This window comes from Medicago truncatula, chromosome 8 (assembly GCF_003473485.1).
Source record: "Medicago truncatula cultivar Jemalong A17 chromosome 8, MtrunA17r5.0-ANR, whole genome shotgun sequence".
NCBI classification, from domain to species: domain Eukaryota; kingdom Viridiplantae; phylum Streptophyta; class Magnoliopsida; order Fabales; family Fabaceae; genus Medicago; species Medicago truncatula.
In genome coordinates this window covers 11,160,383-11,177,731 of record NC_053049.1, presented here as the reverse complement: position 1 = coordinate 11,177,731, position 17,349 = coordinate 11,160,383, and the positions used below count along the sequence as shown (strand labels likewise).

At 31.5% G+C, this 17,349-nt stretch overlaps 2 protein-coding genes across 2 annotated transcripts; one reads left to right on the top strand and one right to left on the bottom strand.

Annotated features, from left to right (window-relative positions):
• Positions 1-341: 341 nt before the first annotated feature.
• On the top strand, positions 342-5,505 carry LOC25500855 (TMV resistance protein N). Its single transcript, XM_013589351.3, has 5 exons — positions 342-1,009; positions 1,652-2,750; positions 2,888-3,163; positions 3,273-4,331; positions 4,687-5,505. Exons 1-5 carry the CDS (start codon positions 498-500, stop codon positions 5,152-5,154), a joined length of 3,414 nt encoding a protein of 1,137 aa, XP_013444805.1. The 5' UTR covers positions 342-497; the 3' UTR covers positions 5,155-5,505.
• A 46-nt stretch (positions 5,506-5,551) lies between these two features.
• Positions 5,552-11,379, bottom strand: LOC25500854 (ferric reduction oxidase 2). Its single transcript, XM_013589350.3, has 8 exons — positions 11,121-11,379; positions 10,899-11,001; positions 10,607-10,804; positions 10,076-10,310; positions 7,434-7,761; positions 6,800-7,043; positions 5,973-6,679; positions 5,552-5,851 (listed from the first exon to the last, which is right to left on the bottom strand). Exons 1-8 carry the CDS (start codon positions 11,314-11,316, stop codon positions 5,712-5,714), a joined length of 2,151 nt encoding a protein of 716 aa, XP_013444804.1. The 5' UTR covers positions 11,317-11,379; the 3' UTR covers positions 5,552-5,711.
• Between the last annotated feature and the right edge of the window lie 5,970 nt (positions 11,380-17,349).

The following is a 17,349-nucleotide window of genomic DNA, read 5'->3' as shown; positions in this document are numbered from 1 at the left end:
GAACATGCAAAAGCATGATGTTTTGTAAATTCTTGCGATTCGATGGTGCTAAAATTAATGTGTCAAGGTAATTGATGAAAGCAATAATTCAACAGTTAGAGTAAAAGGAATAACAAAATAAAGTAAAAGTAAAATAAAAATGGAATCTGATTACTGATAAGTCATTCTCAACTTTTTTTCACTTCATCATCTCTTCTCTTACTCCATTTATTTTCAAGTCTTTTTGATAAATCTCTATAAAAATTACTAGATGAACAAAAAAAGAGGTTTGGTGTAACATATATAATATTGAATTATTGATGAACCTTATTCTAATAAAAATCAAAGTAAGTAGGTGTGGATTTGAAAGCAAACCAAGTTTCTATGCTCTTTCCTACAAAGACTTAAGACTTTGTTTACACTTCTTTAGTCAACTTTATCATTTCTTTATATCTACATGAATCTTGAATTGCATTGGCACCAATAATATCATCATTGTAAGGATAATTCATAATTGAATGGCATATACCACTATAGATGAAGCCTCTTCATCTTCTTCTCCTTCCATCCAAACATCAAGATGGACCAACCATGTTTTCTTGAGTTTTAGAGGTGAGGACACTCGCCAAGGTTTCACTGACCATCTTTTTGCTTCATTGGAAAGAAGAGGGATCAAAACATTCAAGGATGATCATGATCTTGAGAGGGGTGAAGTGATATCATATGAACTCAATAAAGCCATTGAAGAGTCTATGTTTGCTATCATCATTCTCTCACCAAACTATGCTTCCTCAACATGGTGTTTGGATGAGCTAAAAAAGATTGTTGAGTGCAGTAAGAGTTTTGGTCAAGCTGTTTTTCCAATCTTCTATGGTGTTGATCCATCTGATGTCAGGCATCAGAGAGGAAGCTTTGATGAAGCTTTTAGAAAACATGAAGAAAAGTTCCGGAAAGATAGAACGAAAGTGGAAAGATGGAGAGATGCTTTAAGAGAAGTTGCTGGTTACTCTGGTTGGGACTCCAAGGGCCGGTTAGTTGTCTCATCATTCAGTTTTTCTATTTATGTTGATTCAATTGATAGAACATTTGTGGCAATATGGCTTGAAATTTAGGTTGCAGTTGCGATACCGTTGTGCCAAAATGTGGGCAAATGTGGTCAATGCAGTCGCAATTGTGCTTGCGATAGCGTTGCAGAGACCTCTAAAGCCTTCAAATTTCAGCCGCAGACTGCAATTTAAAACTACGTGTTGCAAGACTCACATGAACAATGAGAGTTGAGAGCGTAAGGCGAGTTGATCAGAAAGAAGGATAATCCAATAGTTAGACGAGAAAAATCAATAAGAACTATAGATCAAACCAACATTTAAACTTTAACGTTGTATATTTAAAATCAATACATGATGGTTGAGAATTATGGTATTGTGTTATACATTTTGCTGAGAATTATGGTAGTTGTAAACATTATTCCTATAAAGGATCAAGATGTGTTCCGTTCATTTATTCGGTTGCTAATCTAGAAACATATGGTATTGTGTAGTACAGCATTGAAAATTAAACTTGAAACTCTAGTAGCAATACTTATGCTTCTCATTTCACCATGAATTTCCAAAACATAAAATCAGATTCTGTTTTTGGTTTAATACAATTCTCATTTTCTTCCCTCTATGTGCAGGCATGAGGCATCATTGGTGGAAACAATAGTTGAACATATTCAGAAAAAATTGATTCCTAAATTGAAGGTTTGCACAGATAACCTTGTTGGAATTGACTCGCGGATAAAGGAAGTATATTCGCTACTAGCAATGGACTTAAACAACGTTCGCTTCATAGGCATATGGGGCATGGGTGGCATTGGAAAGACAACTATTGCTAGATTAGTCTATGAAGCGATCAAAAACGAGTTCAAGGTTAGTTGCTTTCTTGCAAACATTAGAGAAACAGTTTCTAAGACAGATAACTTAGCTCATATCCAAATGGAACTTCTTTCTCATCTTAATATAAGAAGCAATGATTTTTACAATGTTCATGATGGCAAAAAGATATTAGCAAATTCTTTCAACAATAAAAAGGTTCTTCTTGTTCTTGATGATGTGAGCGAATTAAGCCAATTGGAGAATTTAGCTGGGAAGCAAGAATGGTTTGGTCCAGGAAGTAGAGTTATAATCACAAGTAGAGATAAGCACTTGTTAATGACACATGGAGTGCATGAAACTTATAAGGCTAAAGGCTTAGTAAAAAATGAAGCACTTAAGCTCTTCTGTTTGAAAGCCTTTAAAGAAATTCAACCTAAAGAAGAGTATTTGAGCTTGTGCAAAGAAGTGGTTGAATATACAAGAGGTCTTCCATTAGCACTTGAGGTATTAGGTTCACATCTTCATGGAAGAACTGTTGAGGTTTGGCATAGTGCTTTAGAACAAATAAGAAGTGGTCCTCACTACAAAATCCATGATACATTGAAAATAAGCTATGATAGTTTACAATCTATGGAGAAAAATTTGTTTCTAGATATTGCATGTTTCTTCAAAGGAATGGACATAGATGAAGTAATAGAAATTTTAGAAGGTTGTGGTTATCATCCCAAAATTGGAATTGACATTTTGATTGAAAGATCTTTGGCAACTTTGGATAGGGGGGACAATAAGTTGTGGATGCATGATTTGCTTCAAGAAATGGGAAGGAATATTGTGTTTGAAGAATCTCCAAATGATCCTGGAAAACGCAGTAGGTTATGGTCTCAAAAAGACGTTGATCAAGTATTGAGACAAAATAAGGTATATTCCAAATTCCAACATCTATTCTATGTTTGGTTTTACATATATGAATGTGGTATTGAGATACAAATTGAATGATACATGAATGTGGTAAATGGACTGTAATGTTTTCTTATCGTATCGATCTGACTTTATAGGGAACTGATAAAATTCAAGGCATAGCTATGGACTTAGTTCAACCATATGAAGCAAGCTGGAAGATTGAAGCCTTCTCGAAAATAAGTCAGCTAAGGTTACTCAAATTATGTGAAATAAAACTTCCCCTTGGCTTAAACCGTTTCCCTAGTTCACTAAGAGTTCTTGATTGGAGTGGTTGTCCTTTGAGAACCCTGCCACTCACTAATCATTTGGTTGAAATTGTTGCCATCAAATTGTATCGTAGCAAAATAGAACAACTTTGGCATGGAACACAGGTAAAGACTCTTTATCAGCACCCTTTTTATTACTATGCTTTTCTCATATATTCATTATTATCATAATAATTCTTTTAGATCAGTTTCTTACATTCTTTATTTTGATCAGTTTCTTGAAAATCTGAAGTCCATCAACTTGAGCTTTTCGAAGTCTCTAAAGAGATCGCCCGACTTTGTTGGTGTACCAAATCTTGAATTCCTGGTTCTTGAAGGTTGTACAAGCTTAACTGAGATTCATCCTTCCCTTTTAAGCCACAAGAAACTTGCTCTACTGAATTTGAAAGACTGCAAAAGACTAAAAACACTTCCATGTAAAATAGAGATGAGTTCTTTGAAGGGTTTAAGTCTTTCTGGTTGCTGTGAATTTAAACATCTTCCAGAGTTTGACGAAACTATGGAAAATCTATCAAAGCTTTCTTTAGAGGAGACTGCTATAAAAAAACTTCCATCTTCGCTTGGATTTCTTGTATCCCTTCTTAGCCTGGATTTAGAAAATTGCAAGAACCTTGTTTGTCTTCCAAATACAGTAAGTGAATTGAAGTCCCTCTTAATTCTGAATGTTTCTGGCTGCTCAAAGCTCCATAGTTTTCCAGAAGGTTTAAAGGAAATGAAGTCTTTGGAGGAACTTTTTGCAAATGAAACTTCTATTGAAGAACTACCTTCATCGGTTTTTTTCCTAGAAAACCTCAAAGTAATATCATTTGCTGGTTGCAAAGGACCGGTTACTAAGTCGGTGAATACATTTTTGCTACCATTTACACAATTTCTAGGTACTCCACAAGAACCTAATGGATTTAGATTGCCGCCAAAATTATGTCTGCCTTCATTGAGGAATTTAAATTTAAGTTACTGCAATCTATCTGAAGAATCAATGCCAAAAGATTTTTCCAACTTATCTTCCTTGGTTGTTTTAAATCTCTCTGGAAACAATTTTGTTAGGCCACCAAGTAGCATTTCGAAACTTCCAAAGCTTGAATATCTTAGGCTAAACTGTTGTGAAATGCTTCAGAAGTTTCCAGAATTCCCATCAAGTATGAGGTTATTAGATGCAAGTAATTGTGCTTCATTGGAAACTTCCAAATTCAATCTATCTAGACCATGCAGTCTCTTTGCATCGCAGATACAACGACACTCGCATTTGCCCAGATTACTGAAGAGCTATGTTGAGGTTTGCATCCTTGCTTCCCTAACCTTTTCAAAATACTGTGTTGTGTGTATGTGTGCGTGCGCGCGCGCGCAGTTGTGCTCCTGTGTCTGACATAAATCACCTTTACTTAGGTCATTATCTATTTTCAGCAGAAATTGAAAACAGCATATGACATGATCATTATCTATTTTCAGCTTATTTCCATAAACTCTTGGTTAGCTTATGAAAACAGTTTATAACATATATGACAACAGTGTGTGTGTGTGTGTGTGTATAAGCATTTATGAGATAAGTGTTCTTGATGCTATAAGCGCTTACTAAAGTTGTTTATCCAAACAAGGCGTTTTTAAACTTCATATTTATGTGTTACATACAGGCACAAGAACATGGTCTACCTAAAGCAAGATTTGACATGCTTATCACAGGGAGCGAAATTCCCTCATGGTTTACACCTTCAAAATATGTTTCTGTTACAAATATGTCAGTCCCTCATAATTGTCCTCCAACTGAATGGATGGGATTTGCTTTGTGTTTCATGCTGGTGAGTTTTGCTGAACCACCTGAGTTGTGTCATCATGAAGTAAGTTGTTACTTGTTTGGACCAAAGGGTAAATTGTTTATCAGATCCAGGGATTTACCTCCTATGGAACCGTATGTCCGTCACCTCTATATTCTCTATCTGACCATCGATGAATGTCGGGAAAGATTTGATGAAGGTGGTGACTGCAGTGAAATTGAGTTTGTCTTGAAAACTTATTGTTGTGATGAATTACAAGTAGTGAGGTGTGGTTGTCGTTTGGTATTTAAGCAAGATGTTGAAGATATCTACCGAAATTATTACTAGGCTTTCACATTATACCTCTAGTTTAGTCCTTGACAATATTGTCATGCTAATGATGTTATAGGATTTAGGTTGTGTGCAGTGTGACTGCACGTAGTCAGCCACATCTGGACCGTCTGATGATTTCAATGTAGATTTTGATATATTTTGAATCTAAAATATCGAGTTTGTAATTTGAACTGTTTGATCTTTGATCAGACGGTTTAGATATGGCTGACTGTACACAGTCATAGGGTTGTGTTGTGACTGCACACAACCTAGATCCGATGTTATGTGACTTACACACAAATTTTCATGGAATTAGTTGTGAGTCTTACATGTGCTACATAAACTTATAATTCTCCATTTTGTATATTTTTTTGTCTTGTTGAGAGCATTGATGCTTATGCGAACTAAGATATCATTAAACTTCATTCATGTCATATATGGTATACAAGAAAGCCTAGTTATTTGTTGAAAAACAAATTTTACAGATTTTTTAATCAAGGCAATTAAAATGAAGTCCTACTATAGAGATTGATCATGGATGGTTTGCACCCTTTGAATTAGAATGAATAAAATCACCAGGTAAAACTTATGGACTCAAAATGCAGATTTTCAACTAAACCAGATGAACAAATGGATGCAACCTCCTGCCTCATTTGTTTAGGTCCTGAAACAAGAACTCCCACACTTGACCCTTTCATTTCAAATAGAAGTCCTGTAAACAAGAAAAATAGTGATTTCAATTCATAGATATAAATGGAGATTCTTGTAAATAACTTATATTTTACAACTTTAAAACATATCAAAAATATTTTCTATAGAGATAAATGACTTGCTTTTAAGATCAGGTCTTGTTCCATAATGCACATTGGTAGCTTGAACTAGGGACTGATATGGAAGGCTTTCTAATTCTCTATCAACATTGTAAATCATTGAACTTGGTGACACTGTTGGTGATGACCCTTCCAAGTTCTGAATCTGTTTTGCTTCTTTAGCATTTTGTTTTTTATTCCAAATAACTGCTACACTAGCAACAACAACTACCGACACACATATTACTAGCACGTTAAGGAACACCCTTAAAGGATACGAGAATATTTTATTCGTGTTATGATCAATCGGGAAAATGTAGTATCGAGTAATGATCCCGATTATGATAAGGAAGATAATGAAAGAAGATGAGATTATAGCACCAAGCCAAAGCCAAGTGTTTGGACCTAACATAGAATGTATTGGTGCATCTGTTGGATTTGGCTTAAACCATAAAGTTTGAGGATGAATTGAGCTATCTGATTTAAACTCTCTGTCTCTTGTGATGTATGCCTCAATTTGGAGTTGAATATTAGAAATGTCAGATGGTGTGCCAGAAATAGGTAGGATCAAATCTAGCATTGACAAACATGAAGTATTCTTGAATGAAGAAATTAGGACAATGTTTGGTGTCTTGCATTTGAATGTAGTGCTAAGATATATTAGCTCTCTAATGATAGAGATAAATGGTGTGATGCCACTTCCTCCACTCACCATCACAAGTGTGTCATGCCTGATACAAGAACAAACATAAGTTACTATGTGAAAAATCAATAAAATTATTTCTAACAAAGCAAAAGACAATCTTATATCTATACTTCAAAATGGTTTTAATTTTTTAAGATGTAGAGACCTTAGATAATTGGTTGAAGCAGGTCCATAAGGACCTTCAACAGATATTCCAAGGCGATCGATAGGCGAAGGATTTGAAAGCAACTGGTAGAGCTTTTTTGTCCAAGTTCCTTCACTTTTAATGACAACACTTAGCTTTTCAGATTCCAATTTACTATTAGAAGTAATGGTAAATGGATGCCATTGCAACTTTGATATGCTTGGTACATTTATGAACATCACACTTGTTGGATTATACGTCAATCCTGCCAAAAACATATCACATAATGAGTCAGATACATGAATTAAACGAGGTCAAAATAGATAAGCAAATTGTCATTTCTCATGAATCAAGGTTTTGTTTGGATAAACAACTTGATTAAGTGTTTATAGCATAACTACATATCATATAATCGCTTATGTATACGATATTTCTATAACAAAAGATAAAATAAAGTCAAACTGTGTTTAATGTAAGCTACGTTGTTTTTTTAAAGGTATATCCTTGAAAACTTATAAAAATATGCTGAAAACAGCTTATGAACATGTCATAAGTAGTCTCCATAAGCTCTCCCAAACTGTACCGATAATAGATAAGTTCAAATAAATCAAGACAAATAGATCATAAGAGTCTAATTTAAGATAATGTAAATTACCATGTCCCTTAGAGAAGTTGAGTTCTACAGTTTCACACGGCAAAACACGAGATGAAACCAAACGAACTTCGCGCCTAGATTGTAGGAACCGTAGGTAACGATCAACCAAGAAGAGGTAGAAACCAGGGAGCATAATGCAGGCAAAGGAAATGCCAACATGAAAGATGAAGAAGATGATGAAGATAATGTAGAGGTAATGAGTGTAGAAAAATAGCTCAAAGTATTTTCTCCTAATGTAAGGAATGGTTGCAACCCATAAGACTAAACCAGCAAGCAAAGATATCTCTCCAGCCACATTTGATACTCCAACTTTGTCCCATTTCAGCATCTACAATGAAACAAAGCCACAGCGTTATGAATTAAATACAATACTGCATACAAAAACATGTTAAAAGGCATTCATAAGAGTTTTTCAATAACATAGTGACTAGTTTTTGCTTAGGTCTCATACATAGGGATGGCAAAGCGGGCTGGTCCATCATATTTAGGCCTGCACCGCTTTTAACCCGTTAAAAATGGGGCGAGGTGAGCTATCTTAGGTGGTCGAGTTAAAATTGTAGCCCTACCGCCCCTTGACGAGTTGGTGGAGCGGGCCGTCAATTTTATTTTATTTTTTTGACATAAATCATAAAAGTTTATAATTTTCTACTATTTTTCACAAAATAATAAAATATTTTGAGTTATTCACATGATTTGATGTTGTTATTGCAAAAAAATAAAAATAAAAATAAAATAAAAACTCTCTTAACAGAATATTTAAGAGTAGCAAATTATTGATTTTGTATGTAAGTTTAAAATTTACTTATAGCATAAACACTTATATTCTACATCTTTATGTAAAAACTATTTCTAGAATTCAGATGTTAATTTTAAGATCTGATTTCATATAGTTCAATCTAGTTTGAGAAAGCAGGAAACAACTTACTTTTATGTATTAATCTAGGATTAATTATTAGGATCATGTTAACAAAAACACTTTTGAACACACTATTTTTTATTGCTTAAAATATACATGACTTCCACATTTAGATCCCATATGATTTGATGAAATTCGTGTGAATTTGAATTAATCAAAAAGAGTGTGTTAGAAAATGGTTTGTTAGCACTCCTCTAATTATTACCATCTTAATTTGATACTGGTATTAACCAACGTTGTTTATTGTCTATATCGAGCACTATAAATGGAAGTTCGGATTTGCTTTATTTATTTGCTTTATTTACTGTCTATTTATGAGACTCTGTTTAATAAATGGACCCCATAATGGGTCTCACTAATCTTCTGATTTTTTCTTTCATAAATGGACAATAAATTGATGATAGATAAATGAAACAAATCTAAACTTTAAAAATGAAGTTTATTTTGATCTTATTTGCAAAAATTATTTGATTACGGTATTAGTATATGCTAAAAATATTTGTAACACACACACAGATATATATATAAGGATGCATTTGTTTTAGATTTTTTTTATTAAAAAATCACTTTTGACATTTTTAATGTTTGTTTAGGATTTTTAGAAAATTTATTTATAAAAATAAAATGAAATTGAGTCTCAAATAAAAATCTATTTTTTTTTAAGTTAAAACAAACCCACCCTAAAATTAATCCCAACATGACCATCTTTTCCCTAGTCACAATATAACACCATACTTTCTTTTCGACAAAAACACCATCCTCCTTCTTAGTTTCAAAATAAATAAGTAAATAAGTAATGGGTTTGTCTAACATGTGCAATATTGCACATGTTAAAGCAACTAAAATTTTTTATTGAAAAAACAATTATTTATGTAAAAAGTTATACATTTAATACAAAATATATAAGTTCTAATAAAAAGTTACTCCCTTAAAAAAAATTACTATTTAAAACTTATTAACATGTACGAATTTGCAGAAAAACCGTTTATATTATCAAACCTTCCAACATATGTCCGTTCGTTGTAGAAATGATAAGTCTCTCTTTTCTTCTTTTGGTACAAAGATATCTTCTTTAATTATTTCATTCCTAATATCATAATGTTATCTATGATACGTAACTACTTGCTGAATTTTAGGGAGATGAGGTGAGAATTACCAAGACAATTCTTTCTTACCGTAGCATAATAATATATTTTCATAATTTAAGAGATCAAATTACGTTTTTTAGATAGATCAAGAGACTAAAGAAAACATACATCAAAAGATTAAATTAACCCATTTTAAGATACCGAGTAATTTAACTTATATATTAATTAAGAACGGTCGATTTTAAGTGTTTTTGGTGAAACAGTTTAGCCTCATGAAATGCTCAATTTGAAGGTAAGATAACAAAAAAGAATTAAATCCTAAATAAAAGTATTAAAACATTACTTTCTAAAAAAAAAATATATACACTTTTCAAATCACACCTCAGCAAGGATAATCTTAATCATAATTATAATTAATGGGATTAAGATTGTGCGTTGTCATTATGTTGTAACTATACGACATTCAATCACATCTAGATTAATTGATTAAGATCAGACGATTCAGATTTTAATCTCCAATTTTAAATTTAAAAAATTGAAATTAAATCTAAATTTCATACATCTGATTAAGATCTAACGATCCGGCTGATTCCATGCAATCAAACTAAATTCCATCCAAATCCTAACTGATAACTAACCTGTGAAATTTGATGAGTAGATGCCCAATAGATAATGTAACAAACTCCATGAGTAGTGAAAAGTGTCATAAGCACGTGCCCAAGCCAAATGTGGTATTTGATGCAACCTTCAGAAGTGAGGCCAAATATTGGTAGCACGGTTGATCCACGAGTCACTGGGAAAAATAACAATGCCAAACATATGTTACCAACAAGACCTAACCTTAGTGCCACACTTTCTATTTTCTCTTGCCACCTGTCACAAATCATCACCAACATAATCAAAACAAAAACATCACAATTCACTGTCAACATAATCAAACCGTTATCATGAATGTGACATTAAAGATTTTTTAATGTTACTACTACAATTGTAATATGACCATAATTAGTTGCATTTCATATAAATTCTTCCATAACCCGCGTTCGAATTCTAATTTGAATAATTATTAGTCGGATTCTGTTAATTTTCGACTAAACTTTGAATTATTGGGGAATCGTTCCCTTGTAATCAAGGGATAGAAAAAGTGTTGAGTAGAAAGAAATAATTACACTTTTTCGCCATTCTCTGCCTCTGATTTTGATATGATTGTTGCAAAGTCGTTGTGTAAATAAATGGAAAAGGACCAAATTAGAAGTGCAATGAACATAAGCAAGAATGCTATTTCTGTAATAGAAACAATTCCAAGAGGTCCTTTCACAAGCATTGGACGATTCCATATGGTTGTCCCATGTTTCTTCCCATTGCCACTGATTGTGCAAAAACTCAAAGATTAGATTTATAATAATTTAAAAATAAAAAAAATCATACAAGTAAACAAGATTAAGAGAACAAAAATGTTACATTTCCATGTTGCTCTCATTTGATTTTTTGGCTATGTGGAGAAAGACACATCCCAAAGTGGCTATTAACAACACTGGAAAAGTGTAAATAAGAATCCTTGTACCTGAAATTAATTAGAACATCATAGGAATATTAACATATCATTATTAATTAATCAATATAAATTAAATATGAATGAAAAACACACAAAAAATGAAATGCATAATTGAATAAGAAAGTGACCTTGTGCACCAAAATATGTAGAATTAGTCTTTGCTTGGAATTGAGGATTCCATGTGTGTTTGAAAGTATATGTAGGCATCATTATAAAAATGAAAATTAAACCCAGAAACAGTAACACCATCAATAACCTTATTGTAGATTGAATTAATCCATATTTTATTTGAGTAGGTGACCTTTTCACTTTATCTTGAGCCATTTTTTGTTGTTGTTTCTTCTCGGTTGTGTGTGAAAATTTAATTGTTTAGAGAGAAGAAGAAACACCGAATCATATCAATGAGAATCTGAGTCTAACTTTGCGTATTTATAGTAAATAATAAGAGAATTTTTTTTTTTTGACAAAAATAAGTAATTTTTTTTTTTGACAAAAATAAGTAAAATTATTATAATGGGACAATTTGCTACTTTATAAGTATTTACGAAGTACAGGCAGAATGTAGACAAAATATTTTCTGATTAATTTGATTGAGAAATGATATTTGTACATCCATTTTGCAATAACTTTTTGACAACTTTCTCTCTCATATTCACATTATGTTTTTATTTTCTCTCTTCCTTTTTCTCTCTCTATTATTTTTGACCAATAGAAATAGAGAAAATTGAAGTTGTCATGGAAGTTGTCACCAAAATTTGATAGATCTCTCACCATCTCTTCCATAAATATAACTTAGTTGGTATAAACATCATATTATGTAACATTGAGATTCGAACTACGAATTTCTTACTTATTCGTATTTTTAGCTACTAGATTACTTGACAAAAAATCTTCCACCCATCATTTTAGGAGATAAATGTAAAATTATTTGTAAATATATTTTTTAACTTGGAGTTGTTTTCCCTTGTAAAAAAAAGTTCCCTCTCCGTCCCAAAATATAAGTAAAAATTGATCAACATAAGTTGATGTATTTGGTATAAATTTTAAACTGAATACATTAATTTTTGTTGATCAACTTTTTTTTTTATATATTTTGGAACGAAGGAAATACTTGTTTTCTTGTTGTCTTGATCAAAGATAGTGTATCATTATCCCGAAAATGTATGCCCGTTATCTTTATGTATTTTTTAAAGAAGTGCACGCTTATTAAGAAAAATAATTATGTAAAAAATAATAGTTATGTTTTTTTAAATAGAAAATAATATTACCTTTGTCCTGAACCATTTGACAAAATCACGTGAATTAAAAAAGTTCATATTTATATTAAAGTTGTTTGTAATCACTATTGTTTTTACTATTTTATCCTTTAAGAGATAGAGAGTTGTTTTATGTTTTTAACATGATATTTATCGCTGATTGAAGAAAAAGATGTATAATAAATAGATGTATGTAGATAAAGAAATAGTAATTAATATGGTTAGAAATAGCAAAAGAGTCTTATAAATAACTTTTATTTTTTTGATTCATTAAATAAATTAGGCCAAATACCATTTTTGGTCCTTTTAATTTGACAAAATTCCCAAACTAGTCTTTTAAGTTTCAAACTAAAATGACATATTTGAAGCTTTTGAAACGGTGACGATGAAATAGTTTATCAACTAAAATAACTTATTTGAAACTTAAAGGACTAACTTGGAAATTCTGTCAAACTAAAAGGACCTGATTGAAACTTTCAAAATTTAAAGGACTAACTTAGGAATTATGTCAAACTAAAAGGATCTAAAGTGGTATTTGGCCAATAAATTATGTATGTGATCTATATTATAAACTACACATAATATCATTTATTTAATAAATTTAAAAAGTAAAAAACCGTTTATAATCGAGATCGGATGGATGGAGTAATAGACAACATGAAAAAATGGACAGGAAAGATCCCAAAAATTGCTGCTATAGGCTTGCGACCCTGAAAAATAAAAACAACAAAGCATGGTTCATGTCCCTATGCAACGTACAAAGATTGGAATGTAGAAATTAATATGTTAATATTAGCAACGTACAAAGCATTATTATTTTGATAAGATTACGTGTGACAGAAAATATTAATGTGAATCGTTGACATGAATGGGAGCTACGTATCATCAAAAAAAAGAAAAATGAATGGGAGCTACGTAACTGTCTCATGTGTTGTGATTAATGCCGATTGCCGAATGAAAGAATCAACCAATGAGGCAGCTGAAGGTGTGGGATTAAGATAGTATTAAGGATATGTTTGACAAAACTTATATTTGAGCTTATAATTTGTAACTTATGATTTATAAATTTATTTGACATAAGAAAAATTTGTTAGATAATCCCGTCACATTTTTATGAGTTTATACTTTATAGCTTATTTTTACTAGTTTATTGTGTTCTTTATAAGCTAACTCAAGTAGCTTATAACTTATCATCAATCATCTAAATTTTCCTTTGTAACCTCGATTGAAAAAGAAAAGAAAAGAAAAAGGGGGTCCTGCTAACCAGTGCCCCCAGGGCACAGGTTAAGCATACCATAAAAGTGAATTATTATCATAAAAGAAAACTGTTTTTGACTTTATTATAAATTAATTACACAATTTCAATGCATTAACTACTATATAATTTCCTTTTTCATATCCTTAACCAGTGTCCCGGATGCACCAGTTAGCATTTCCCTCCCAATTAAATATCAATTAAATATATATGCTACTTCAACTTATATCTTTATCAAACACTACAAATTCAATCAGCTAATTTAGTCACTATCATCTATATATCCATTATAAGTTCATCCGTTATAAGTTAGCTTACTGGTTATTCACTATTTTTTATCAAACAGAGTGTAAGTCACGATAATTCCTTCCTTTCAAAATAACTACTACTAGAACAATAACAACACACACACACACACACACACATATATATATCAAGTGAGAATGATATTTGTATGTGAGAATGAAAGGAATGAATGGTAACCATTACATTAAAAAGGAATGGATGAGATTAAAAGATGATAACTAAGTCATGTGACAAACATGTGCCAATTCTCTCCTTTCTTCAACGTGTTAATCATTCTCATTTTCTTCGTTCCTTATCCCCCCATTTTTCATCGCTGAGACGTATGTAAGGACTATACTCCAAGAACTAACATGATAAAACTTGTAGTAAGCATAATACGGTAACATAGTTGTCTCGTTTGGATGATTTTGATATATTTCAAGTTTTTTTTCCATTGTTGCTCGAATAAAACATGTGAATTAACTACTTTTACTCTAAAATGATGACTAGACAACTCTAAAAATCCTATATGATTTTTTGTCTTCATGATATAAATAGTTAGATTAGATGTGTTCATGTGCTGCATTGTTTCATTTTTCATTCTTGTGTTTCAGTTTAGATTTTTCTCTTTTGTATAGATATATGGAAATTTGGGATATAGGTCTGTTTGAATAGAGGGATGGGAAAGAGGGCGACGACAACCCTTTGGTGGTGGAAGGTGAATGGAAGAGAAATGGCATTGAGAAGTAGAAAGGGGCCTTTCAGTAAATAATTTTGTTGGTTTTAAATCTAGACCATATTTATAATAAGAGTTTTAACTAGAGAGGCAATATGATAAGTTTTAGGATTAATTTATTATATTATATTTTCTCATCAACATATGATTAAGATAGGTAATTATACAGTTATCATATCATGGCCACTTATGACAAAAATGCTTATGACAACAGCTATTTCAAAATAAAAGATGGGTCATGCTATAACATCGATCGCTCTCATGATATTTATTAAGGAAATATGAACTGATTGATAAATTCTATTTAAAAAAATTGTTTTTTAATGCTTCAATGAGAATTACTACTAAGATAAAAAATTTATTTTTAACTTTTTTACAAATGTCCTTAGACACTTGTCAGTATTTCACATTAAAAAAAATAGGATAGTTAACTATAACATTCTCATTTGCTATTTAACCGTATAATGATCTGTCATTGATGTATTTCTTTTTTATATTAGCCCTCCGATTCTCAAGGAAAATGGTTCTTGCTAATATAGAGTTCGACTAAAAGGTAAAATAAGTCTGACAAAAAATTGTTTCATCTAAACATCGAACAAAGTTCTTTTGAACAATTTGTCATTTAATTTTTATCATGGCTTTGTCCGAAAAAACACTCACAACGCACATCATTGACTCTTTATTTTTTTTTTATTTTGTCCAACTCCATTAAAAAAATGACTATGTGGTCTATTATTATTTTTTGAAATATGGACGTTATGATGATGATTATGTGGCATGCCCAACATATGAATTTTTTATCTTAGTCGTGCTTCATCATTTAAATTTTTATTAAAATAAAATCAAAAGAAAGTTAGGGTTCTTCCTCTCTAAAAAGTTCATATTTCTGTTCTTCAAAAATCAGAAGGTGGGTGTACTTTACTTTTCCGTTGAAGGTATTTGCTTTCCTATTTTCTTTTCCTTAGAGGGTACTTTACTTGTCCTAAATCACTAACCAATAAACATAAACATAGGGATAAAAGAATGGAGTTTTAGACACGAAGGTATTAGATATAGTACACAGAATAACAGTTCTCATGAAATACTATGCTAACTATCACTAAATGTGTCAACTTTAACTAAGTCAAATTAGTTAGACTAAATCAAAACTGTTAGAGAATTTGAGTCTATAAATAATAAATACCAACCATACAAATTTTTTTTTTTTTACATTTTATCATAATCGATATTCTTTATTATGAGTAATACAAATTTATAAAAGTTAAATTTTATTCCACCAACACATATGGTAAAGAATATTTAGTTATTATAATTGTAAATGATAGAAAATATTGTTTTTGAAAGAAAAAGAAAAAAAGTCAACTCATTTAACTATTAATTTAAAGATTTAGTGTACTGGAACGCTGGATTTTTCGAATGTACCGTATAATTTGCCGAGTAAATTTCGTTGTTGTTCACTTGGCTTCTCTCGACTCTCTCTAATTCTAATCTCTCTCGCGTCGTATGATGTGTCCAGTCGCATGACACTACAAAATATTTGAGATTTTACTAAAATTTGAAATTTAGTGATAAATGAATAAAAATGTTGCTAATTAGGTATAGTAACATGTGAGCAAATGGCAAATGTTAGGTAAAGCCTATGTTGATCTTGTGGTAAAGGCTACGTTACTAAAAGGCTTTTGTAACAATTTTTAGTATTAGTTCCTCTAGGAGGGAAAAATTCATCTTATATGTACAACAAAGTACTTAGATAGAAATTAGTAACGGTTGTAAAAAATTTATACCTATAACATATTATTAGAAAAGTGTTTACGATAATAAGTCTTAGCTCAACCGGTAAAAATGCCAAAATTGTTAAGCTGGACGTCATGACTGGGGTTCGAACCCCGGTATCTCCACTTTATGTGTGTTAGTTTATGATGATTTTGTCATCTACATTAGACGAGAGCTAAAAATGTTTTTAAAAAAATTAATACACTGACATTTTTTTATAATTAAAAACATAAAAGACTCCAAAAAATTTCTTATAATAAAGACCAGAGGCATTATTCATCACTATACACTATACTACTTAAAAACTAATATCTTAATAGTTATTAAGTTAGGTCAATTTTATGATGCACATGTTAGTTTTCATCGTAGGATCAATAAATTCTACTATTAAATTAAATGGGATATGATATGATTGATTGATCAAATAGTAAAAAGGATATTTGTGCATGATGCAAGAGCGTCGTAGCTCTTGCTTTGTTAGGCCCGGTTTGTTTTGCTTGCGTCTTGGCTAAGGGGGTTTTGTGGAGTTTTTTGTGATGTTACACCTATATACGACATCCTTGTATTTTTTTCTCCGTCTCTTCGCGTCTTGCGAGAGTTTTGATTTCAATAATATTTGCCGTTTAAAAAAAAATTATTACACGTGTATAAACTCCTAATTCTACATTTTGTACTTTTGTTTTTTACTTGTTGAGAGGATTGATACTTATGCGAACCAAGATATAATTAAACTTCATTCATATCTTATATGCTTGCACTGGCTGGCATGCGATAAATTAATAGTGCCTAAAAAGTATGGTGGAATGGGGTTTAAAGCCCTTGCGGCGTTCAACGTTGCTATGCTTGGAAAACAAGGATGGAAGCTCCAAACTTAACTTGATACTTTAGTTGCTAAGGTGTTCAAGGCAAGGTATTTCCCTCGAAGTAATTTTCTTGGGTCAAAATTGGGACATAATCCTAGTTTTGTTTGGCGTAGCATTTTTTGAATGGTGGTTAGGCATGGTACGAGGTGGAGAATTGGCAATGGCTTTGATATTTCAATGATTGATGAA